This window comes from Pteropus medius, unplaced genomic scaffold, assembly GCF_902729225.1.
Source record: "Pteropus medius unplaced genomic scaffold, Ma_sr-lr_union100, whole genome shotgun sequence".
In the NCBI taxonomy this organism is placed as follows: domain Eukaryota; kingdom Metazoa; phylum Chordata; class Mammalia; order Chiroptera; family Pteropodidae; genus Pteropus; species Pteropus medius.
The window spans coordinates 37,228,973-37,252,552 of record NW_024355205.1 but is presented as its reverse complement, the minus strand read 5'-3'; the positions used below and the strand labels follow the sequence as shown (position 1 = coordinate 37,252,552).

The 23,580-nt window shown below is 57.7% G+C and overlaps 1 protein-coding gene and 1 long non-coding RNA gene across 2 annotated transcripts in view; one reads left to right on the top strand and one right to left on the bottom strand.

Annotated features, from left to right (window-relative positions):
• The window catches only part of TMPRSS2 (transmembrane serine protease 2), a 28,337-nt gene extending 4,846 nt beyond the window's left edge, over window positions 1-23,491 (top strand). The window contains exons 2-14 of the mRNA XM_039857793.1: window positions 3,488-3,558; window positions 5,786-6,011; window positions 10,247-10,333; window positions 10,972-11,091; window positions 11,579-11,705; window positions 12,730-12,840; window positions 15,362-15,405; window positions 16,295-16,472; window positions 17,610-17,785; window positions 18,814-18,909; window positions 20,785-20,927; window positions 21,522-21,674; window positions 22,783-23,491. Of these exons, the coding sequence (XP_039713727.1) occupies window positions 3,544-3,558; window positions 5,786-6,011; window positions 10,247-10,333; window positions 10,972-11,091; window positions 11,579-11,705; window positions 12,730-12,840; window positions 15,362-15,405; window positions 16,295-16,472; window positions 17,610-17,785; window positions 18,814-18,909; window positions 20,785-20,927; window positions 21,522-21,674; window positions 22,783-22,794 (1,488 nt within the window). The 5' untranslated portion in view covers window positions 3,488-3,543 and the 3' untranslated portion in view covers window positions 22,795-23,491. The remainder of the gene's footprint in view (window positions 1-3,487; window positions 3,559-5,785; window positions 6,012-10,246; window positions 10,334-10,971; window positions 11,092-11,578; window positions 11,706-12,729; window positions 12,841-15,361; window positions 15,406-16,294; window positions 16,473-17,609; window positions 17,786-18,813; window positions 18,910-20,784; window positions 20,928-21,521; window positions 21,675-22,782) is intronic.
• Window positions 17,270-18,819, bottom strand: LOC120598752 (uncharacterized). Its single transcript, XR_005651740.1, has 2 exons — window positions 18,021-18,819; window positions 17,270-17,684 (listed from the first exon to the last, which is right to left on the bottom strand). It is a non-coding gene; the product is annotated as an uncharacterized LOC120598752 (long non-coding RNA).
• Window positions 23,492-23,580: the final 89 nt, after the last annotated feature.

Below are 23,580 nucleotides of genomic sequence, written 5' to 3'. Positions count from 1 at the left end.
GGAACTCAGAAAACATTGGAACGATTCCTTTGTACGATACAAAACTAGATTTTTAAAAATAGTAAAAAAGGACCAGACCCGATAACTGCCCTAAAAAGTTTGTAATCTCAGTGGGACAATGAGGCATTCATAGAAAAGGAAACTTGGATGGTGCAGACAATGCCTCTTCTGAGGCGGTGCCTGCCCGCCTCTCCCTGTCCGCCATCGCTGTGTGTGCCATTTGTCTGATTGCCTTATTTAATTTGAACTGTTATTTAAATCTACCACTGTCTGTTCACTTTAATCCTACAGTGCACGATGTCCCCAACAGGACACGAAAGCATCTTTGCCTACAATGTGATTTTATGCCGTAGCTGAGGCATAAGGGAGCATCGTGGGCCATTTGTTCATTGGATAGGGAGTGTCTATTGGTGTTGCTTTGGAGTTTGAAGAAGGGACGCGAAATCTGAGGTCCAGGGAGGTGGGCCTCGTCGGTCTGTCACACCTCGTCACACCTCCGGCCCCTCAGAGATGCCCAGTGATGCGTGAATGTCAGTGTGTGATGAAGTCCGTGGAGCGTTCGTTATAGGGGACGCCCCCAACCCCCTGGATCTGTGAGACTGAGGTCACTGGCATTATTAGTTTGGTGGCTTTCAAGTTTAGTCCCCAGCAAATGAGTTCTGAGAGCTCCCGAGGAAAGACACTAGGAGACAGTTCTTGTTTGGAAACAGCTTTGTTATGTCACCGCATGCAGATGGGGTTTTGCCGCACGATCGCAGGTGACTCGGAGTGACTCAGGGTGACTCAGCGCCCTGAGAGCAGGGCCCTAGGAGGACCAGAGCGGCGCTGTCTGTGCTGTGACTCAGGGGGACGATGGCGGAGCGGGAGCTGGCCGATGACGGGGAGGGGTCAGGAGCTTCGGGGCCCATTTGCTCTTTTGTCCCTTCAGGGAAAAGTGGAAGAACAATCCTCTGTGTCCTTTAAATGACAGGAGGGAACACCCGTGGCCCGGTGTGGCCTCTCTCCCCTCGCTCCTCACAGAAACGGTCTGGTGGGCACGGACCCACCGGCCTTGAAGACGGGCAGAGCCGGATGTGACCCCCGGGGCTTTTGGGACAGAGGTGTGTCCCCTCTCAGAGCCACGTCCACTGTGACGCATCACCCGTCCTTTCTTTGCGGCCACAGAGAATTATGGGCAGCACGACTCCCAGGTGCTGGGCGCACGGGGTGCTTTGGGCTCTAGGTCCTGTCGGCTGGGATCGCCGGATGAGACAGGACACCCCGCCGTGACCTCGGGGTCCCGGGCGTGTGCAACGATGGCGGCCCTCCCCGGAGCGTTCCGCTCCAGGCTTCCTTGTCTCACTGTTGGGAAGGCTGGATTTCGAGCGTCGAGTCCCCGTCCCTTTCAGAGGGCTCCCCAGCTGGCAAAGCCGCCAGTGGGATCGAATTTTCATTTCCTGAAACTTCACCCAAGCCTTTAACTGGCGAGATGGCGCAGAGGCACAGGCGGGACCTGCCGGGAGAGCAAACCAGAGCGGTGACAGTGTCCCCTCGGCCGAGACGCTTTTGAAACTAATCTTGGGAAGGTGACGGGTTCGTTCCTGCTCCGATTAGAGAGGAGTGGACTTTATTGTGCTGATGTCAAGTCTCAGAACGCCCTCTCCTCACAAAGCAGACACGGGAATGGCATGTGACAGTCACACCGTTCGGTGGCTTAGACGGTATGTGTGTTTGTGTTCCAAACAGGGGCCCCTCCCCCCAGTCTGTGGGTCAGTTCTCTGTCCTCTTACCCAGAAAGGTGTGGACTTTGTTTTTAATCTTAGAAAAACCTCGACGCTATCAATAGGAACTGGTTCTTATAGTTAACTTACCTGAAATGCAAGGAAATGATCTGGTGCATTTTTGGGGAGTGGGTAAATTGGGTGGGGGGCTGTTCAGGGAGGTGTCCCCAGATTAAAAAGCCATGCTGGTATTCTCATTCCGAGCACGTCGTTGTTATTTTTAGTTTAATGACTCGCATAGCAGGGCTGCTTAGGAGATGGCGGCCAGTGGCCCGCTGAGGTGGGCTCTGTCTTTTCCTGTGGCTTCGCCGGATTTTCAGAGTGGGTAGACTTCATGCAGAATTTACCAGATGTGAATCTGCAAAAGCCATGATCAGCGCCCCCCGCCGCCCCGCCCAGCTCCCCCTTCCCGCAGGCTGCTTGACATGTATCAGCTTTATCAATCCCCACTTCTATTTAAAACAGAAATGTGTGTGGCACTTACTGTGTTCCGGGCACTAACAGCCCCCCCCGTCCCCTCCTCCCGCACCCCCAGCACCCCGAAGCGGGTGCTGCTGTTAGAGGTCACCGAGGCACGGGAAAGTTCGCCGACTTGCCCCGGTCACTGCTGGTGAGGGTCTGAGCTGGGGTCTGGACCCCGAGGTCATGGGGTCGCCGCACGCGTATGCTGCTCGCTGTGCGCCGGGCGCTTTAGAGACGGAAGACACTCAGACCGGGCCTGGCCGGCTTCGGAGCCCAGGGCGCTCTCATCCATCCGGACACGGCCGCCAGTCCCCGAAAGCATCCTTGGGGCGTTGCCATCAGCGGCGGAGGGCGGATCGAAGCCCTCGGAGAGCGAAGTCAGGTGGGGCTTTCTGCAGAGCTTGGAGCTTTGCACGCTGACCGGTTCACGGACGTCGCGGACACGTGACCCGAGCTTGCTTTTCAGCACGGCTAATCCTCGTTCGGAATTTCGTTCCTTTCTGGACCTGGGTTAGGAAATGGAGTAGTGGGTCTGTGTGGATGCGTTTTTCCAATTTTTTTTTTTTAATTTTTAATTTTTATTTTTTTATTTTTACTTACGTGTTTATTAGGAATCGGGGGATTCCCTTTGGCTCATGTAAAAAGGCGGGCGTGGCCCATGTCTGGTACTAAGTTCTGGAACATCTGCTCAGGGTATGCGGCTACTTCCTCGTCCCCACGGACGCTCTGCAGGCACTGGCGAGGGAGCGTCCGGTCACACTCGCTGTCACTCGGCACCTGGCGCTATGAGGTGTCTGCCTGCACCGCGTCACTGAGCCCTCGGCTGGAAGAGACAGTGCCAACTTCTAAGTCCGTCTCTGTCTGACATTCAGAGAAGGTCGCTTACTGCCAGTGACCCCTCCGGGAAGTGGCCCTGCCAGGAGCTGGCTCCAGCTCTCTGCCTCTGCTGAAGCTGACGAGTCCGTCGTCACCGTGTGCATGTTTCCTCGTGTTGGTGGGGCAGCGGAGGGGACAGCCGGGGCCCGCTGTGAGCGCCGTGTGGCCAGGGCCGGCCCTGGACTTGGAGTTGCGTGCGAGCGGGTCCCAGACGCCTGCAGTGGGCGTGAGCGCTCGTGGGCAGGAGCGGGCACAGGTGGCGGGGCGGCGCCCCTGTCTGCTCCGGGGAGAGGCGACTGCCCTGGACGATGCTCTAGCTCTCCCTCTCCTTATCGTTCTAGAAACTAACTGGTAAGGAGAGATTACAGTCCTGTTATTCTTTCTTCCAGGCCATCTCGAAGGTTCCAAATACCTCCCATGACCTGATGCTGCTGACCGAGTCGGGATGGCTTTAAGCTCGGTAAGCGCCGCTGGCCCTCCCGGCCTCCTCTCTGTTTTCTGGTTCTTCCCATAATTTTCCCAGGTGCGTGTCGGTCGGCGTTGTAAGAGCTGCTTGCCAGGACCGTGCGCTCTCGTGGATGTTGGCCGGGGCGCTCTGTGGGGCACAGGCGGGCAGCTGCGGGGTGGCCCCGAGCGCGGGGTGGGTGTGGGGCTGTGCTTTCTCACCGGCTCCTGTATTCTTGGCTCTCGGGGGGGCGGGGCAGGGCGCAGGTGCTGGGCTGCAGACAGATGGGGCAGGATGGTGCCAGGAGAGGGCACGTCCCGGGGAAGAAAGTGTGTGGGTGCGTGGGCTGCGGTGTAGCCTAGCTTCCTAGTACGCTGAGACCCTCTCGATCAATGGGGCGTGGGGCCGGCTAGCTCTCCCCCTGGACCCTGCCCCCGCCCCTGCCCCCGCTGGAGACAAACGCACTGTCCTTGTTCCCTGTCATTTCTTACGGGTTCGACTTACACCTGGGAATATGAGCATTTGGTGAAAACGGTTAATAACAGCAATTTTCTGGATCCCGTATCTGGAAAATAGAGCTCTCTCCACCACATGCACACACCGTCTTCTGTTACGAGTATGTATTTGCACTGCATCCATTTTAAATTTCCAACCGCTGCATGGGAATTCTCCAGGACAGGCAGCTGTGCTTGCTGCAGCCTTTCCCGGGGGNTCTGTCGGGGTGGGGGGGTCAGGGGGGGATGCATCTCACAGAGGCAGAGCGCACCGTGCTGCTTGCTGGGACCCCGCTCGATGGCGGAGCACATGTCCTTTCTTCCCGTCCGCGGCTCTGGTTTAGTTCCAGTCTTTGGGCTTCTGAAGGCGAGGCCTGGTGAGTGACCACGCAGCGGCTAGCTCTGGGAGCCTGCAGGGGCCTCCCTTTTTGTAACCCCACTTTCCTGCGGGCTCCGTTTAAAATTCTAAGCATTCGGTCACCTCCGTTCAGAATAGCGGTTTCCTCTGAGGTCCCAATCCGCAGGGGAGGAGTGAGTGAGCAGGGAGGGGGTTCGCATGGGCACCTCAGACACGCACGTGGGCCAAAGGTGGCCTCTCAGCCATGGGCGATGGGGGAGGGCTGACGCCGGGGAAGAGGGCAGGCCGCGGGGTGGACAGTGGCCCGAGGGGGGCGAGTCTCGGAGGTCAGGTCTGGAGAGGCGAGTTTTCAGTGGAAAGAGGAGGAGGAGAAGGGGTTTCTAAGGGTGTAGAAACCGGCCCAAGATGGAACTAGGAATAAACCGCTCAGGCTGGAGGGGGGGCCTTTCTCTTCTGCACCCCGAAATCCCACTCACAGGGACCAGGCAGAGGTCCACGCACTCCACAAAAACGCAGTCGCGAACCACATACCCGCCCGTTCATTAAACGGCAGTGAGTGGCTATGATACATTCTACCAGAGAAGAGGGGCTGGAAAAGGAATTCGTAGCATGACTTGCACAGGTGACGTTTCTTAAGCCCCGTCACTCACACTGCTCCCTGCGGAGCAGGCACGTCAGTCGTCCGTGAACCATCTCGGGGCTTACGGTCAGGTTTCAAGGTCGTCCAGGCAGACGCCCGGGAGCAGGCGAGTCACCCGGTGTCAGCTCTGATTATTCTCGTCCTAATTCTGCTATCGCTCGTTCCCCCGTTCTCGAGGCATAGGGTATGAACTTGTTCCCAGGCTTTTCATACATTTTTTTTTTCTTAATTATTTTTTAAAACTAAATCTCAGTGTCAACCATTCACTTTCCATCTCCCAAAGAAAAAGCGAGTGGGTGAAATGGGTGGAGAGAGTCAAAAAAAATAGGCACAGATGTCCTGTGACGAGACAGGTAATTAAGTCCCGGGGGGCGGGCGCAGCGCGGCCGGGCTCGTCGGTCCTCAGCGTTCTCGTCGCGAGAGGAAACAGTTCTGGAGCTATGTACGGTGACGGAGGTCGTTACACAGTGTGTATAAATACCGATTATCGCGTCGTACACCGGAAAGTAATACGGCGTTATATGTCGGTTTTACCTCCATGAAAAATGAGGAGTTAGCAAACGAAGCCAGAATCTGTTGACAATTAATTGGAAATTCTGGTTGGTTTTTATTCGACATTTGCCACGGTCGCGGGCGCCCTGAAAGGCTCCGCGGCCCCCTCTCAGCATCTTAAGTGCGACGGAACACGTGTTTAGCCTTTAGGGTGGTTGGGGTTTCATGTTATTCACCTTTTTATTTTTAATTGTTTAGGGATCACCACCACCGAGCGTTGGACCTTACTACGAAAATGGTGGATACCAGCCCGACAGTCTGTATCCCCCGCGACCCACTGTGGTCCCCACTGCCTTCTCGGTGTATCCGGCTCCATACTACCCGCCCGCGGTACCCCAGTACACCCCGAGGATTCCGACGAGCGCTTCGACACCCGCCAGCCACGTGCAGCCCAAATCCCCGTCAGGGACACTGTGTACCTCAAGTAGGACCCTTTTTGTATTTGTTTCCTATCATGGGCCCCGAGTTTGGGGTCCGCCTTCTCCGGTGGGCTCTCTGTCCCCACCCGCTCCGTGGCCACCTGTCCTCAGCTGCCGAGGCTGGTCTGTCTCACAGGCCTCCCCCTTTCCCTCCGCTGTGTCCAAGCCGTTGGCCGGGGGGTGTCATCTCCTGCCCAGGGCCCTTTGGGAGTCTCTGGGCTTCCAAGGTCCACACATGCCCTTAAGCGCCCGGTCCCAGCGTTGTCTGCTCCTCCCAGAGGTCCCGCAAAAGGCCTCGCTGGCGCGTTTCCGGCCCGCGTGGTTTGTCTTGAGTGAATGGCGGTCCAGCGCCCTGGCTTCAGCAACTCATGCCGCAGCTGCTCGCTCAGCGTTGAGGGTTCGGTGACCGAACAGCTGGAGTGGCTGCTCCCAGAGGGTCTGTGGCTTCGCCTGGGCTTTACCGACATCGACGGACGCGAGCGGGCCTCAGGGCGGGCCTGGGGGTGCCAGCCACGTGTCCTGTGCTTAACACGCAACCCCCCGTCTTATACTCTCTCGTTCATCTCCCGTCTTTGCATTTTGCTTTGTCTCCTCTCTCCAGACCCCTTTTCCTCGTACCCCCTGAATCTCAGCACAGGCGAGTTTAAGTGTTGACAGCTGTGCAGCGAGGGAGGGAGGTGAGGCCACAGGGGTCGCATACGTGGTGACAGAAAGCAGTCGAGCTCCGGGCGGCGGACACACGATGCGATGTTTATTTGCCTCACTGTTGAAGTGTACACTTGAAATGTATTGGATTTTGCTAATCGATGTCACCATAAAGAAAAAGAAAACTCTGCGGGCGGATCTAGGGCAGCGGTGGACCCCTACAGCCGGTGCCAGGACTTCTGCAGAATTGTGCAGGGGCTACACCAGTTAACGGTTTTGCGACAACCTTTTAATTCTATTTTGGGGGACGTGCATACGTGCGTACACAGCCTGTGCTGTTAAAGACGAATAGCAAAGTGAATTTCCGTGTGTCCACCGCACCATAAATAATCAAAGTGATCGTCCCTGCGCTGTTGGAGGCCCCCTTGGCACGGCCCTCCCCGGGCCGGTCATTCTGGGCTGTCACTCTGCGTCTCTGCCCAGGGCTTGTCCCCGCTTCCCTCAGCCTCACGTGGCTCTTCCACCCTGGGCCCACAGCTGTCTGGTGGTGGTGGCCTGTGGCGTTGATCGAGCTAGTGCTTCTCATCGCGGGCGATCTTGATCCCCAGGGTTATTTGTCTGGAGACAGTTCTAGTTGTTTATAACTATGGAGAGGGGTACTGTCTCCTAGGCAGGTGCCAGGGACGCTGCTGAACATCGCACAGCGTACAGGACGCCCCACAACCAAGGAGGATCCGGCCAAGACGTCGGCCGTGCCGAGGCCGAGAACCCTGCTCTTGGCCAGTCACGCGGTGGAAAGGAAGCCCCGTGAAGAGGGCTGAGGAACCCCTGACACTGTGCCCGCCCCCTGCAGAACGGGACAGTGGTCAGACACCAGGGGGCCCCTCCTGAGGGCTGCACCCTCAGCGGGTGGTACTTACACCAGCGACCATGTGACCCAGGCCGACACAAAGAGCCCACCCGCCCGACACACACGTTTCTAAGTTTCCAGGGCGGAGACTTGGTCAGGACCGGCAGTGGGACCGGAACACATAAACCCCCAGTCGGTTGCTTTTATGAGAGAGGAGCGTGAGCCGACACACGTGATTTTGCACTATCCAACTGCCCTTCGAACTCAAAAATAGCTTGCCGAACTTACCTAGTATTATTTTCGGGACATTCCATTGGCTCATAACATATAGAAATGTATATATTTTGTAAATGTAATGTTTGGCCTTGGAAGTACTTTTTAAAAATAATATATGATTTTCAGAGTAGTTTCAAACTGACAGAAAACCTGAGTGTCGTGGGTTCCTCGTACCTCCTTCTGTCACCCCGAAAGTTTCCACGGTCGTCTTACCTTATCATGGTGTATTTATTACAATCGACGAGCCAGTTGTGATACAGTCTCATTAACTGAAATCCGTAGTTTTGAATTCAGATGATACTCTTTTCATTATCTATTCTATTGGTTCGGACACATGTATAATGACGCGTGTCCATCATTATAATATCACAGAGAGTAGTTCCACTCCCTAAAAATGCTTGGCGCTCCACCTGCTTCTCCTTCTGTGCCCCCGACGCCGGGCAACCACGGATCTTATTATTGCTGTCTCCATAGGTCTGCCTTTTCCAGAAGGTCCTGTAGTTAACACGGCACATTATCAAACTGCGTGTAGCTGTGTCAGAGCCTTGACGGGTGTTTTGTGAGTTAAGTAAATAGCACCCATCAGAAGATTCCCCATCGGGAGCGCAGGGAACACTCTTGGAGTTAATGTATCCGTTCGCTTTGGGCAACGGTCAAACGTGTTTCACATCGCATCACAGTGGGGACACGTCGTAAAGTTTGATATCTAGAGAACGGACGGTCGACAAGCCTGTGATGCAATTAGTTGACACCAGAAATGGTAGAACCGAACCAACAGTAGATGCAATTGATGGTGGTGAAGGTAAATGAATAGCGAATTATAATTAAACCCGACAGGAGATGCAGCTGCAAACCGGCACCAGGTCAAGTTTGAACTGGCCAGACATCGATTACAAAATGCTTGTCCACCAAGGATGGAACCAGTCGTTCCACTGCCCACGTGCTCCTGGCGACAGCTGGGCAGATGGCGGCTCAGCGGGAGGCCGAGACTACCCGATTTAACATGCCTTAACTCACCAGGCAGGCTGTTTTATCTCGGATAAAATGGCATACGGCGAAGCCACCGGAAGGAAGGAATTATCCTCGGCCCATGAGTGAACCTGCTCATTTAGAATGTCCCCTGAGAGGGTTGCCTGCCTGTGACAATCAGTGCAGGCTGAGTTCTGATAAGGTGGCGAGGTTGCCCTGGGCAATCCGCAGACCAGACCAGACCAGACCGCAGACAGTGGCCTCACCTGTGAGCTGCTTAGAACTGCAGCTTCCTGCCGTGCCGAAGGGCGGGGAACCTGGCTGACAGGCTCCCCCGTCATCTCCAAACCTGTTTGAGAGCAGACTGTGGAATTCGCAGAATGCGGTAACAAATCAAAGAGGCCGGGCAAAGCCCTCGACAGATGGGCCAGCTCTGGTCCGTCCGCCCCAGAAGCTGAACTTCCCATCCGGTTGACTTCCAGAAATACAGCTGTGCACGCGTGGACGCAGCGAGCCCCTCATGCGTTTCCTGTGCTGCCCGGTGCCCCTCTGTGTAAACCGGGGCTGGCGGATCTGTTCAGATGCCCCCTCCAGGTCCGCCCCCCACCTTTCCACTCCCTTCCCGGGAAAGCTCCCAGGAGCACGGGGCCGCAGCTGCATCCACGGGCATTGCCGGGCTGGGGGTGCCTGGCACCCTCCTCTGAACCCCGGTGCCACTGCCTTACGCTCTGGCCTACAGCGGCATGTCGGTTTGTTCCGACTAGAGAGCATGGGTGACCTTTTCCAACGGCCCTTTTAAAAAAAATCTGAAATGTTCCCACCCTCAGACCAAGGGGCCAGTGTGAGCACTGCCCAGGAGAGCCTCCCTCCGCCACGGGCACGTTCTGCGTGTACGCCGTCCAGTATGGCAGCCACCGGCCACCGGTGACCATGGAGCCCATGAATCTACGTAACTGTTTAACACCGTTCGACCGCTGTTAATTGAAGTGCAAACAGCTGCGTGTGGCTAGGGCTGGAAGAGGACAGTGTGGGCGTCTCCTGTCCACGCACTGACAGCCTTGGGTGGGACGATTTAGTCTCGTGCCTCGAGTACCACTGACTTGGAGGTGATCGTTTTGGGGACATTCTGATTATTTTGCCTACGTGTGTAATTAGTGAAACAAAGTGCTTTCCCTCTTTCAGCCGATTAATTTACCTGAATCATTATTTTTTTTGATTTTAAGGCTGCACTTTTTTTTTGTTTGTTTTTAAGAGCTTAACTGACGTGTGCGTTGCTTCAAACCACGGCCTCCCGCTCTTCCTCTGAAAAAAAAAAGGCGTAGCGTTTAGTGCTGGGGACAGTTAAGACCTCCCAGGACGCGTTCTGGAAATCGAAAGTCACACTTTCAAGTGCATGAGAAATCATTATTTCTCGATATGCTGTGTGCATAAAATTTGAGAGCAGGACCCCAGAAAACAAAACCTGTGCAGCTAACTCGGGAATTTGCTGCTTCTTCTCAGGGACTAGGAAAGCGCTATGCATCGCCTGTGCCCTGGGGACCGTCCTCGTGGGAGCCGTGGTGGCTGCTGTCCTGCTCTGGAAGTTCAGTGAGTGTGGGTCGGACACCCCGAAGCTGGAGGGGACGTGGCGCGAGGCGGGGGCCGGTGCCCGGCTGTCTCCGTGTGCTGAGCCTTCGGCTCTCCTCGCTGGGCCGCCCCCACCCACAGCCCTTCCTGAAGCTTCTGTCTTAGAAGACAAGCTGTCTTCTCTTTCGGTGTCATCAGTTATGGTGATGCATGAATAACCACCGGAAGCAGACGATCTCGTTTGCCCGGGTTGCGAGCTTCGTCCTAACCTCTGGGTTGTCGCAGTCCCATGGTTTGGGGTCCCAGGTGCCACCTGACACTCGTGAGCACAGACTCCCCACTTTGAGGCCACCCCGGTCCCCCGTACCGCAGAGCACAGCAGGGGCCACCTCCTTTAAGCCCAGCCCAGGCCTCCTCCATCAGCCCGGGGCAGTGCAGACTCACCTGACCCACCTGTGTGGCAGAGCGGAAGGAGGGGGAAGCAGAGGGCCGGAACCTTCCCACTGGCCCCAGAGAGGCCCACCGGGCCTGCTTCGCTTGATATGTCCGCAGCAAGGACATGTCCCCTCCGTATTCAGACCGAGGGGGAAGGTTCTTCCCTTCGTTACGGTTTCTTTGGTTTCTGAGCCTAACCGACATCTCTCTTCCATCTCTGCAAGTGGACAACAAGTGCTCCGTGTCCGGGATGGAGTGCGGCTCCTCAGGGACCTGCGTCACTGCCTCTCAGTGGTGCGACGGGGTCCTGAACTGCCCCAGCGGGGAGGACGAGAACCGGTGTGGTGAGTCGGGGGACTGTGCACTTGGCCTTGGGAAGGCACCGCCCTGCCCTGCCCTGGGGACACCAGCGCCTGGGGTCCACCCTGTACGGGGCACGATGGTGCAGGCCTGTGTCCCTCACATGGACCCCTGGTGTGCTGCAGCTGCGTCCGCGTGCCATTCCCTTTTATGGCCGCGTGTCACCCCGCCGTGCGCACGGGCCACATTTTGCGTGTCGGTCTGTCGGCGGACGCCTGCGTTGTTTCTGCCTTTCGGCTGTGCAAACCGCCGCCGGTGGGCAATCGCGCATAAGTTTTGTCTGTTTTCAGTCCTTTTGGGTACAGAGCACTTTTTGAGGAGAGACTAGATTTTCAGCATCCTTCCTGTGTGGTCCTCACCCTCAGGAACCCGGCAAGGCCACCTCCGAGCCTTCGCGTCCCAGGGCGGGTGGGGCTCACGTGGCGACTGGGGTGACTGCCGGAAGCTCACGGAGCATCTCCCATTTTGCAGTTCGCCTCTATGGACCAAACTTCATCCTTCAGGTGTACTCGTCCCAGAGGAAGTCCTGGCACCCCGTGTGCCAGGACGATTGGAGTGAGAGCTACGGGAGGGCGGCGTGCCAGGACATGGGCTACAGGTGAGCCGGAGCCCACGGCCTCGGGGGAGCTGGGGCTCCGTGATGACGTGAGAAGGGCCGGTGTTTCTCTCCGTGCCCCGCGGGAAGTTGTCTCCTTCCCAAAGCCGATTTGGGGAACCAGCTCTCTCCCCTGCATCTGGTGACGTGGCTTCCTGCCACCCAGCGCTGCCTTGACCTCCATCCACTCTTAGTTACTCAGAATCGCCCAGTGCTGCGGTCACCAGGGGCCGGCCTGCTGACCGACCAGGGGCCGGCCTGCTGACCGAGGGCCTCCCTGCGTGGGGGCTGGGGTTGGGAGTTGAGTGGGGAGAGCTGGGTGGGGGAGGTCAGCAGGATTAGATACTGCATGACCTTCACGGCATGCACATGGGAGGCATCGAAGCTTTTTGAACAGGAGAGAAGTGATCATCGGATTCATATCTAAGAGAGCCTGTCTCTGCACACAGCACCCAGAAGGCTGGAGGGGAGGAGGGAGAGTCCCCTCCTGCAGAGTCCCAGCCGGGGGCTCACCGCAGCATCTCTGGGGCATGCTCGGAAGTCATCTGGCCTCACGGGGAAGAGCCGTGGGGTTTTGTTACTGCCCCCTCTAACTTGGCGTGTCCCGGTATGACTTCTGTGCAATTCTTGGGCGCTTTCCATAGGCCAGTTTTCAAAATGGATTACCGCTTGCTCAGAACCTGAATGAGAGAGTGGCCACCCCCACCACGGTTCAGGACCTGTGTTTACAACTGCGGGCATTCTAACACCTGTGCATTTGGTTAGATCACATGTGTTCATTTCTCTATCCAAACTGGATTAGAAACAGGGCCGACGGAGGGCTTTGACCTGACACTTTGGGGTCACCGGATGGGAAGATGGTTACGACACAGTCATCTGATTGGAATTTGGGATTTTGTTTTCCGAAACGCGAAGGCACTCCTCTTAATCCGGACATCATGCAAGAGACGTTTTATTAGATGGCGTAGGACGTGTGGCTGCTTACGACCTAACCACCACTTTAAATAAGATTTTCTGTCTCTTACAGGAACAGTTTTTACACTAGTCAAGGAACAGCAGATGACAGCGGGGCCACCAGCTTCATGAAGGTCAACAGAAGTGCAGACGACACCGACCTCTATAAAAAACTCTACCACAGGTACCACGGCTCCCTTTTCTCCCTGGGAAAGAGGTGCAGTGGGAAGACTGGGGCGCACGGCAGGGGGCGCTGTGGGGTCTGGCCGCTCTGAGCTGCAGCGCGGGGTTTGGCCGAGGAGACTGGAGCGTGAGCAGGACCTGTCGCCTTGAGTGGCTCCAGGCCTGCTGCGGGGACGCGGCTGGGGGATGGGGCTGGGGGACGCGCTGGGGGATGGCTGGGGACGCGCTGGGGGGCACGGCTGGGGACGCGGCTGGGGGACGCGGCTGGGGTCTGCGTGCCCTTTCGTTTCTTTCTGCTGCCCTCGAGGCTGTTGGATGGCGCTGCAGAGCTGCGAATTCACGTCACTGATTTTCTTCACGCTCCATACCTTAGAGGCGCACCTACTGTGTGTCAGAGAGTGTCTCCAACCCGAGAGAGCACCTCGGGGCCCCAGAGGGGTGACCAGCTCACCCTGGTTGCCCGTCAGTCCCAGGCGGCAGTGATGGTCGATCCCCAGCCCCAACCCTGGTGTCAGATGATGTCCAGTCAGGCGGCGGATGGGACAGGTAGCTCAGTTCAGCCACCGCTTCCTGTACCTCCAAGCCGACTTGCGGTCCTGGGCGGGTCACAGTGTGTCCTGTGGGTGGAAATGAACCCAAACGAGTCACGTGATTGACGGCCTAATTGGTTAGGAGGGTAGGGAAGAGGGCCGGTCGGGCCTGAGCTACTGGTCTTGTTTTGCGTGTTTGAAACGCTCGCAGTCTTTCTGGGATCCTTATGATCTGAATGGTCTTTAGTGTAAAAGACAGTGTCCTTTGTGCAAGCCTTCCTCAGCGCCCGGGTCCCCGTCACTCCTCCCCAGGTGGCTAGCCAGGCCTTGACCTCCGTGCCAGGCCAGGTGCCCTTCTAGGGGAGAGCAGACTCATCACTCAGCCCCTCCTGTCCGGTGAGTAGGCAGTGGGGAGCGGGTTTGCATTCCTGGTGGCCGCTGGCTGAGGTGCCCGGCAGGTGACTTCCGCCTGAGCCTGGCTGTCCCAGGGAATGTGACGGGATGAGGCCAGGAGGAACGCTCGCTGCCAGGTGTACCCATCAAAACAGTGGGGCTGCGGTTAGCTCGTCACAGAAACTAAACACAGCCGCCTGGGCCCTTTGGGAATGCCGAGTGTCTCTTTGCCTTCCCTGGTGACACGGATTCAGGGCTGAGCCGGGGAGGGGAGGCTGCGGTCCCGGCTCTCGGTGAGAGCCGGGGGAACACACGCGGCCGCTGGCTGCAGCGTCTGGAGGAAAGGAGAGAAGGCCACATGGTGTCTCGTACACGTGCCGGGGGTGGGGAGACGTCTTTCTTTTTGATTTCCAGAGTCACCCTTTGGTCCCCAAGTCTCTCTGTGCCCAGTGGGGGCTCGTCTGGGTGGCCGCTGTGTGCCCCGTGCTGGTGGCTGCTCAGCGGTGCTTCCGTGTGGAGGAGAATTGATCTTAAGATGCTTAGAAAACATCTCTTCACGGGGACGCGTCTTCTCTTGGCACGGCCCTGCCCCGCAGCCAAGACCACCAGGACACACCTGTAGCCCTTGGACCTAGGGGTGGGGGCGTCTCAGTAGGCGGGTGTCTTAAAGGACTTCTAGGGTTTGGCCTTGTGCCGGGTCGTTTGGGGGAAGGTTGAGGAAGCAGGGTCTGCTTGCTCTGGATTGGATGCTGTCGGGAAGCCAGGCTGGTTCTTGGATTGGTGTCTTGATGCTCTTTTTCTAGAAGGAGGGTGGCCTGAAGCAGGCTACCTCTGGGATTGGCAAAGGCGCTGTGGTCACTGGTGTTAGAGCAGGGGGGCTGGCGGTCACCGTTTGGACCTGTGCAGATGGGACTGTGCGGTGGGCGTGTTTGTATCCCGCTCCGGCACGTCACAGTGCTCCGGCCCGATGCCGGTGCCCTGTGGCACTGTGTCCGCGTGAATGCATGGGTGTCGGGGCAGTGTCCCTCCTCCTCGGCATTCTGGGAGGAGAGTTCACGCCTCAGTCATTTCTCCTCCATCTCTGATCTGAAAGGTTTACCTCCCCAACCAGAAATTTTGCTTCTGCTCCCGGGCAAGTAATTGATTGTATTGTTTCCTGGGCAATAAATGCAATGCATCGTGGGAAACCACAGTTTACACATGGCTTCCTTAGGAGGTTAGAGGACGATTTTGAATTCCGAGGATGCAAATAACGGATGATGTTATTGCGTGCTCATTACCTTCACGACCGCCCTGGGAGTGGGTGCTAGCAGGAGCCCCTTCTGCAGGTGGGGAAACCGAGGCACAGAGCATTTCAGCACCTTGCTCACAACCACACATATGGGATTTGGACCCTGTGCTCAGTGTCTGCTTGTCCCACTGTCCCCCATATAGATTTACTCCCCTTATTTGAGTCTTCAGTCGTGGACCTTTCTATGCTGGGGGGTGAGGGCGGGGCAGGGCACTGAGCACACTGCAGAAACCACTCATTGCTAAGTATTTTGAGAGTCGAGTGTCTCCTCGTTTGTTGTGACCATGATTTTCTCTCTTCCTTTGCAGTGATGTCTGTTCTTCAAAGACAGTGGTTTCTCTGCGCTGTATAGGTGAGTCTTGGTTTTCCTTTTAGTGTTTCTGAATAAGAGACGTTCTACACCGTCAGACACGTATCCGCTGCGTCTTTGGGGATGTGGAGAGAGAAGGGGCCCAGTCTTGTGCCACTTTGAGGTGGAGCTGGAGGCCCGTGGGTGTCCCATTCTTTGTTCAGATTACTCATGATTCCCCAGCCTTTTACCGGCGGGGAGGAGGGGAGGGTGCCATTTCTGTGCCCCTTCTCTGGGACAGCCCTGTCCTCGTCCCTATGGGATCTTGGTCCTGAAGCTCAGCTTTTCTGATTGAAGAGGTGAGCCTAGCAGATACTCCCGGTGGACACATGTCTCAGTGGGCTTGGCAGTGACTTCTCAGCAGGCTGTGCTCAAGCTTCCTTAGGGACCAAGAAGACATGTGCCTTCCCCAGCCCCGCGCCTCGGCCCCCCCCCTCCCTGGCCCCGCCCCCAGTTCTGCCCCTCTGCGCCCACTCCCCCCCCCCCCCCCCCCTGCCCACCCCTGGAAGCCCTCCTCCCTGTGTGTCGGGTGCAAAGTCCTCTGGAGTGGGCCTCTGAGCATTCAGTCCCTCTAGGACTCCAGGACATCCAGGGCCTTTGTTAGCCGCGACCCCCAGTGGGGTGTCTGGAATCACAGTGTCAGCAGAACTGGCTCTTCCTTGGGGGGCATCAAGGGGGCTTGAGGGGCGTCCTCTCATCCCCCCCAACCAAAAAGAGACTAGGACACATTCTCTAAAAGTCACACCCCAAGCACACAGGAGTAAGAGGTGGCGATAGTTGTCTGCTAGCCTGGCGGGACCTTTGGGACGGGAGCTGTCCCGGCACACGCAGTGCGGGCAGGTGTCGGGGAGGTGCAGGGTGGCCCTGACCGCGCTGTGCTTGTTGCTTGCAGAATGCGGGGTCAACGCCAGGATGGGCGTGAGCCGCCAGAGTCGGATCGTGGGCGGGACGAACGCTGCCTCGGGGGACTGGCCCTGGCAGGTCAGCCTACACGTCCAGGGCACCCACGTCTGCGGAGGGTCCATCATCACCCCCGACTGGATAGTGACAGCCGCCCACTGCGTGGAGGAGTACGTTCACGGCGGGACCAGGGCTCCTGGGGTGGGAGGTGGCTCCGTGGCCATGTGACCTTGAGCGAAGTCTTGACCTCTTTGAGCTCTGTTGCTCCTGTGTAAGCGAGGATTCCAATGGCGCTCGTGTCCTGGCGTTGCTGGGAGGGTCAGGTGAGTTAGTGCACGTGAGGCACGTGGCCAAGCCCGTCCCTCCAGCAGGCGTGCACGGGCGTCCGTCCACTGCACAGGGATGCAGAGTGGGACCAGGATGTCACTGTCCTCTGCCGCCCTCTTGGGAGCTCTGGTCTCTCTTAGATGGTTGTCTCTGGAGTGCGCACACTCAGACATGCTCGGGGGCCTCACACTGCCCGGCTGGAAGTACCCCGTGGCCACAGCGTCGCCCACGCCGACGGGTAGAGAGGGCGAGGGTGCGCATAATTTATAGCAAGAGCTTTTGTCAAAGACACCGTCCCCTTCCTTTGTTCTTAAACACAGAGTTCTTTTTGTTGCGTGTCTATTTTGGCGGAAACTCCACTCACTGGCGCTATTTTTCTGGTTTAGAGTGAGGCCAGGCCCGGCTGAGCTGTGTGGGCTCTGGACAGTTCACCCGAGGTGTCTGACTGGGGTGTCTGTACCCTAAGACAAATGCCTGCTCTTCCCAAGGGCCTTGTGCAGGTGGAAGGAAGCAGCGTTTATGACCAGGGCTCGTTCCTCCCCTCCACCCCCACCCCCCATCACTCTGCGGGCTTGCTAGAATTTGGGGTGTGCTTAAAGGGAAACCCCCAGATAAAGGTGATGCCTTGATGGCTGGTGACTTGGAGTCACTGCACGTTTATTCATCACATTTACTAAGCAGCTACTGTGTGCGGGGAAATGCCCCAGCATGGAAAGATAGTTAAGACTCAGCCCTCCCAGAAGCCGGGTTTAAACCCTCAGAGAGGCATTGGGGCCCAGTGAATCGCCGGGGTGTGGCGGGGGCCGCGGGTCCGGGAGGCGCAGACTCACCCAGGAGGCGAGGCGGGGGCGGAGCGAGGGCAGGCGTGCGGGCCTCCCCTCCGCGACCGTGGGCCAGCCGTGCCACCCCAGGGAGGTCGCCACAGGGGCGCTCGGCGTCGGTGACTCCGGCCGCCCAGCGCGCCCATGCTTGTCTCCCAGACCTCTGAACAACCCGCGGTACTGGACGGCCTTCGCCGGCATTCTGCGGCAATCCTTCATGTTCTACGGCAGTGGCTACCGGGTAGAAAAAGTGATCTCTCACCCAAATTATGACTCCAACACCAAGAACAACGACATCGCGCTCATGAAGCTGCAGGCGCCCCTGACTTTTACCGGTACCCGCGTTCGCAGCCGGGCCCGCCGGTGGGGGAGGGTGGCTGGAAGCGGACCCTGTCGCGATGCACGGAGGGAGGGGACCCGCGTTGCGTCAGGGTGGCGTAGGCGGGGCGAGGGGGGGGCACTCGGCAGGGGCGCTCGGCAGGGGCTGGACGCCCTGGATGTGCCTGGTGCTGAGGGAGACGGAACCCCACCTCCGCCTCGCCCTTCTACGCCGTGTAGGGGGTCGTTCACCCGTCAGGTGAAGGCACTGCTGACGCCTGGGGCCGGGTCGTTCCTCGTGGTGGGGCTGTCCCAGATGCCAGGAGCTACCCGCCTAGTTGTGACAAGCAAAGATGTCTCCAGACGTCCCCTGGGGACAAAATCACGTCCAGTTGACAACTGCTGGTTGCATAATTAGTAAAGATACTTCAATTTTTCACATAAACTCTGAAAGTAAAATACTTTAAAATAATGACTTAAAGCTATAAGAACGGCAGGCTTTCCCTTAGCTTCTTATTCCGGCCCTGTGCTTGTGCACCCAGGGACCCAGCATGCTCCACCCCACCTGCCTGCAGAAGCCGCAAAAGCACATGCCCCGCTCCAGGTGCAGAGGTAGAAAGTAGAAAGCCAGTCCTTGGGTGGTGGCCTCCAGCGCCTCCCTGCCTGTCAGCTTTTTGGCCACTGCCACAAGTGTGTCTTTTCTACCCTCTGTCAGCTGGAGACACCGTGTATTTTTAATTTCTATTTCTTGAACACTTAAGTTTGAAGAAAAGTTAATTGTGTATTTTTGGAAACAGAGCTAGCAAATAATTCCATTTCTAAGTCGCATGCCTTCCGCAGGGACTGTCTTTCCTGTTGGAAGAAGGGGCTGGTGGGGACAGAAAGTGGGGGTGCCAGGACCCGTTGGAAGTTAGAGTTGTCCTTGGGCGGCAGAGAGGTGGTTACAGACTCAGCAGTGAACGCTGGGGGATGGTCCAGCTAGAGACTGTCACCGGGGGCCTTCCGGCCCCCAGACTCACTCACGGTGGTTTTTTTCTCAAAACAGACAAAGTGAAACCTGTGTGTCTGCCCAACCCGGGCCTGATGCTGGAGCCCACACAGCCCTGCTGGATCTCTGGGTGGGGGGCCACCTACGAGAAAGGTGAGCGCGGGGTTGAAGTGGCAAGTCGGGTCTCAATCGTGGTTCTGTTGCTAAATGATTGGATGACTTGAGGCGATTCGCTCTGTCTTCGTGCCTCAGTTTCCCCACCTGCTCCATGGGAAAAATCAGCTCCGCCCTAACACACAGTGTTCCTTTTAAGATCAAGTCGAACGATGTGTAGAAACTGCTTTTTGAAGGATAAAGGCCATGCAGATATGAGAGGTATAATGCCGCCTTGTGTTCATGTCCTGTTGTTGCTAACGGGCCAGCCTGGGCATCACTGCCCTTTGATAGCTGAGAGATAATGGACGTGGTGAAGATGGGCCTTTGTCCTCCTGCCCTAATTCCACAGAGAGGAAGAAGCAGCCAGACTTCCTGGCCCAGGCCTGCTCAGCTTCTTTAAGTTACAGTGCGGTTTCATCACAGATAATAGTTTTCAAAAGCAGGGACCCTGGCTCTTTGGTTTTTGTGGAGCATTGGAAGCGCTTAGCGGCGCAAAGAAGCATTTTATGTCCTGCTTATACCCTTCGAAAAAGCGTGTGGGGCACACGCACAACGAATCCCTTAGAACAAGGTGCAGAGTACGAGGGCTGGGTGATGTGGGGGTGTTTCAGAGGGACAGTGGTGGCAGCCGGCATCCTGGCGTGCCGTCTAACGGGCGTTGCTGTGGCTGCTTGAGCTTTGCAGCGGGCAAGGCTTCACAGCAGCCGCGACGGAAAGGACAATGGGCAGGTGTTTGCAGAGCAGCTGCTACAGCGAGACTGCGCCAGCGAACGAGATGAGACCTAAGTCGCTGCCCTCAGGAAGTTCGCCGTCCCGTGTGGATGTCTGGGGCAGGGTGGTCGGACAAACAGGAAATGTACGTGGGGCTGCTTTGAAGAGGTGGTGGTCAGGGAAGGCTTCTCGGAAGAGGTGACATTGGAGCTGAGCTCTGAATGACGAGAATGTTTAAGGAACAGAAGGGCTAGTGTGGCCGGGGCACGGTGAGCTGAGGACAAGGGGCAGGCTGAGACCAGGTGGTGTGGGGCCTCATAGGCGACAGCGAAGACACTGGCTCCTCCTCGTGAGACAGGGAACCGTTGGGAGGTGTCAAGCAGAGGCGTCACGTATTGTGATACTGTGTGAGGAGTCATGGAACAGGTGTGGCGAGGGGTGGCGAGGGGTCCTCCGTGACAGGGTGGCGGCCCAGACTGGGTGGCGGGCGTGACAGTGAAGAGACCGAGCACGTTGGGACAGGGCCGCCAGAGCTGCAGATGGGCTGAATGTCAGCGGAGAGAGAGTGAGAAGTGTGGGGAGGAAACTTCTAGCTTTGTGCCGGGAGCCCCAGCGCGGGCGGCCTGGGCCACGGGACATGTGGTGAGGCTGTGGGGTGCAGGGGTGTGCAGTGCGACGTTCTGGGCGAGCACATGACAACTGAGGTGCCCGGAGAGATCCACATGGAGGAAGCAGGGTGGGGCGGAGACACTCAGCACCCACAGTTGTTTTTAGAAGTTAGCGAGGTGAGGCAGTGTGTGTGTGTGGGGGGTTGGAGCTGGTTGGGGAACACAGGAGCTCCTGGAACCGAACTGTCCAGTGAGGGAGCGATGGACGAGGAAAACCGATCCCGCAGAACCATGTTGGTGGGTGATGAGGGTGGAAGATTCTAGAACACAGGTAGGGTTCCCTAGCTCCAGAGGCAAGAAGTCTTTCTCCCGGAAACCAGACCCCCGAGCTGCATGAAGCACAGAACCGCCGCTTGGAAGGGTGACCCAGGCTCCCCAGGCTTGGGAGGGACAGCGCCCCCGTCTGGGTCGGTGGTGGCACCTCTCCAAGAGGACGTCCGCTCTTCCCGGGAGAGCAGCGGGCACTGATTGCTGGCGACACGGTTTGTCTCAGGGAAAACCTCGGACGTGCTGAACGCCGCCATGGTGCCCCTGATCGAGCCCTGGAGGTGTAACAACAGATACGTCTACAACAACCTGGTCACGCCGGCCATGATCTGCGCAGGGTACCTGCAGGGGACTGTCGATTCCTGCCAGGTAATCGCAGCTATGTATCAGCCTCCGGGCCTGTCGATTAGGAGAACCGCGACCCCCACGTCCCCAGGGCACGGCGCCAGCTCTGGGGCAGCTGTGGGAGGTGACGGTGTGACAGTTTCTGTGCCACCAGCAACACCCACACGCCGCTGCTTCCTCCGAAAGACATTAATGTCTCAAAGCGCCAGAGGAACAGAAATAAGTATTTTGACTATTTTAAGTACGGACACCGATTTTTTCTAGCAACTCTTAGCTAATAGAGACTACAGTTCACCTCTGTTACAGTCTCTTTGGAGGATTACGTTACCCTTACCTACCTCCTCGGAGACGTGAAACCCGCACACCCACTCAGCCCCGCCCACTCGCCCTGCCCCCGGGGGGTCCCGCCCACTCGGGCCCCGCCACTCAGGGCCCACCCGCTCAGGCCCCGCCACACCCCAGGGCCCCACCACTCAGGCCCCGCCATCCAGGCCCAATCACCCAGGGCCTGTCCACTCAGGCCCCACCCACGCGAGCCCCTACCCTGTCTGCAAGGTCGATGGCGTGCCCTGGGTGCTGTTTGAAATTCTGCTCTCTACAACTTGCTGTGTCCCTCAGGGTGACAGTGGTGGTCCTCTGGTCACTTTGAAGAGCAGCATCTGGTGGCTGATTGGGGACACGAGCTGGGGGTCCGGCTGTGCCAAGGCCTACAGGCCAGGAGTGTACGGAAACGTGACGGTATTCACGGACTGGATCTACCGACAGATGAGGGTAACTTTCCGTCCCCCTCCCGACTGGGTTCGCTCCCTCGCTGTGCCAAAGCCCGATGTCCACGAGGCGCGGTCCGGCTGCAGCAAGGTGGCCGACAGCTGTCGGCGAGGTGCAGGCACCGCCCCCTTCACCGCGGTGCGCAGCCAGCGTCACGTCCCTCCCTTCGGGCGTTCACCCGTCGCTGTCGCTGCTCCCTGGCCGGCCTCCCTGGCACGCTCCCCAGCGGCAGGGCCAGGTCCGCGCGAGCCCTCGCGCCCTGCCGGCCGCGCTTAGTTCCCGCTCAGTCGGCTCCACTCAGGCCTCACTAAATCCAGCTTTTGGTGACAGGCAGAGACCAGAGGGACGCAAGTTAGCCAGATGGGTCGTGACTGTGTTCTGTCCTTTCTGGGCTGTGGTGTGTACCCTGGGCAAGTCCCAAAGTCGGGGGGTGTGGGGGGCGGTGTGTGTGAAGGAGCAGCTGGAGTTCTCTGGTACAGACAGAGGTTGTGAAGACAGCGTGCCAGGGGACCCCTGTGACCCCGCCCTGTGGGACTCATGGCCTGAGCACACCGCTGAGCACAGCCCTCTCCTCTGGCACTGCCCAGATCCGGGGTGGCAGCCAGATCTCGCCTCGCCTCAGGGGCCCCGGGACTGGCGGTCTTCAAGGCTGGGCTGCCGGTGAAAGAAGATGTTCTATCTTGTCTCAAGTGTCCAGCGTGGGTGGCGGGGGGAGGTGACCCTGCGTGGGACTCTGGGTGGCAGGAGAGCCACACTGTTACCCGCCGATGCCCGTCGAGCTTGGTTTTTCCCGGCAGAGGCCTGTGTTCCAGCTGTGCTGAGCAGTTGGCTTCCCCAGGCACCCCATGCCCGGCCCCCAGGGACCCTGTGCACGTCCCCCCCCCCCCCAGGCCTGACACACATTGCTGTCCGGTTCTCTGTCTGGAGCTCCTCGGCCTCATTGTCAGCCTAACTTCTTGACCTACAGGCTGCAGGGAGAAAATATCCCTTTGTCCCATTCAGCTTGTTGGTTTTGTGCGTAAGTGCCTTGTGCCGATCTAGGGGAAAAAATCATTTTCCACCTTTGTTTGCCTTAAGAAAATAACTTCATCTCTTTTTTCTTTTCGAACAGGCAAACAGTTAAGCCATGAAGGCACCGTTCCACAAGCGAACGAAGGGAGTGAAGGACTGAGTTCCAATTCCTTGTGCATAATACATTTTTAGAAATGATTCGAAGGTCCTTTCACTTTTATTAAATAGTGAACTTGTCTGTCTTTGGCACGTTCTGTGCAGGCTGCCATGGCTCCTCCCCGGACCCGTGCTCCCTGACCTCTTATCCAAAAGGGGTGACCGGCCGGGCTGGGCGTGGGCGCCTAGGGCCAATGCAGAGCAAAGGGATGGAATCTGCCCACTGGGACCTCCCTTCTGAGCCCATTCAGGGCCATATTTGGAGCCACATGGGGCTGGACCTCTTGGCTGCTGGACAGCTTATGATAGAAAAGAAAGCCAGGTGGGACCTGCAGGGGCCACCCTCGGAGGCCTCCGCTAAGGAAGGCCACCGTCAGGGGCCACCGCTAGGCAGGGCCATCTGGGTAGCTGTCACCCCACAAGAATTTTCACTGATCGTTCTTTAGTGCCTTCTTAACAGCCCTGGAGGGTGGCTGGAAATAAGGGACCGGCCCTTCACGGGTGGTGTCTTGACAGTCACTTGAAAAGGCATCAGAAACCTTCTCTTCTTACGGGGGTGAGAGTGTAGACGGAGCCCTTGGAGCCAGGGCCGGCACTGCAGACGCGTTCACCCCGGGGCACGGCTGGGGCAGGTGGCCACGGCCTGTGGGTGAGGTTCCACCCGGGGAGTCCAGCCACACCCCGACCCTCCTCCCAGCCTCCTTGGAGATCTGCATGCCCCCGCGGTCCTCACAGGAGGGCT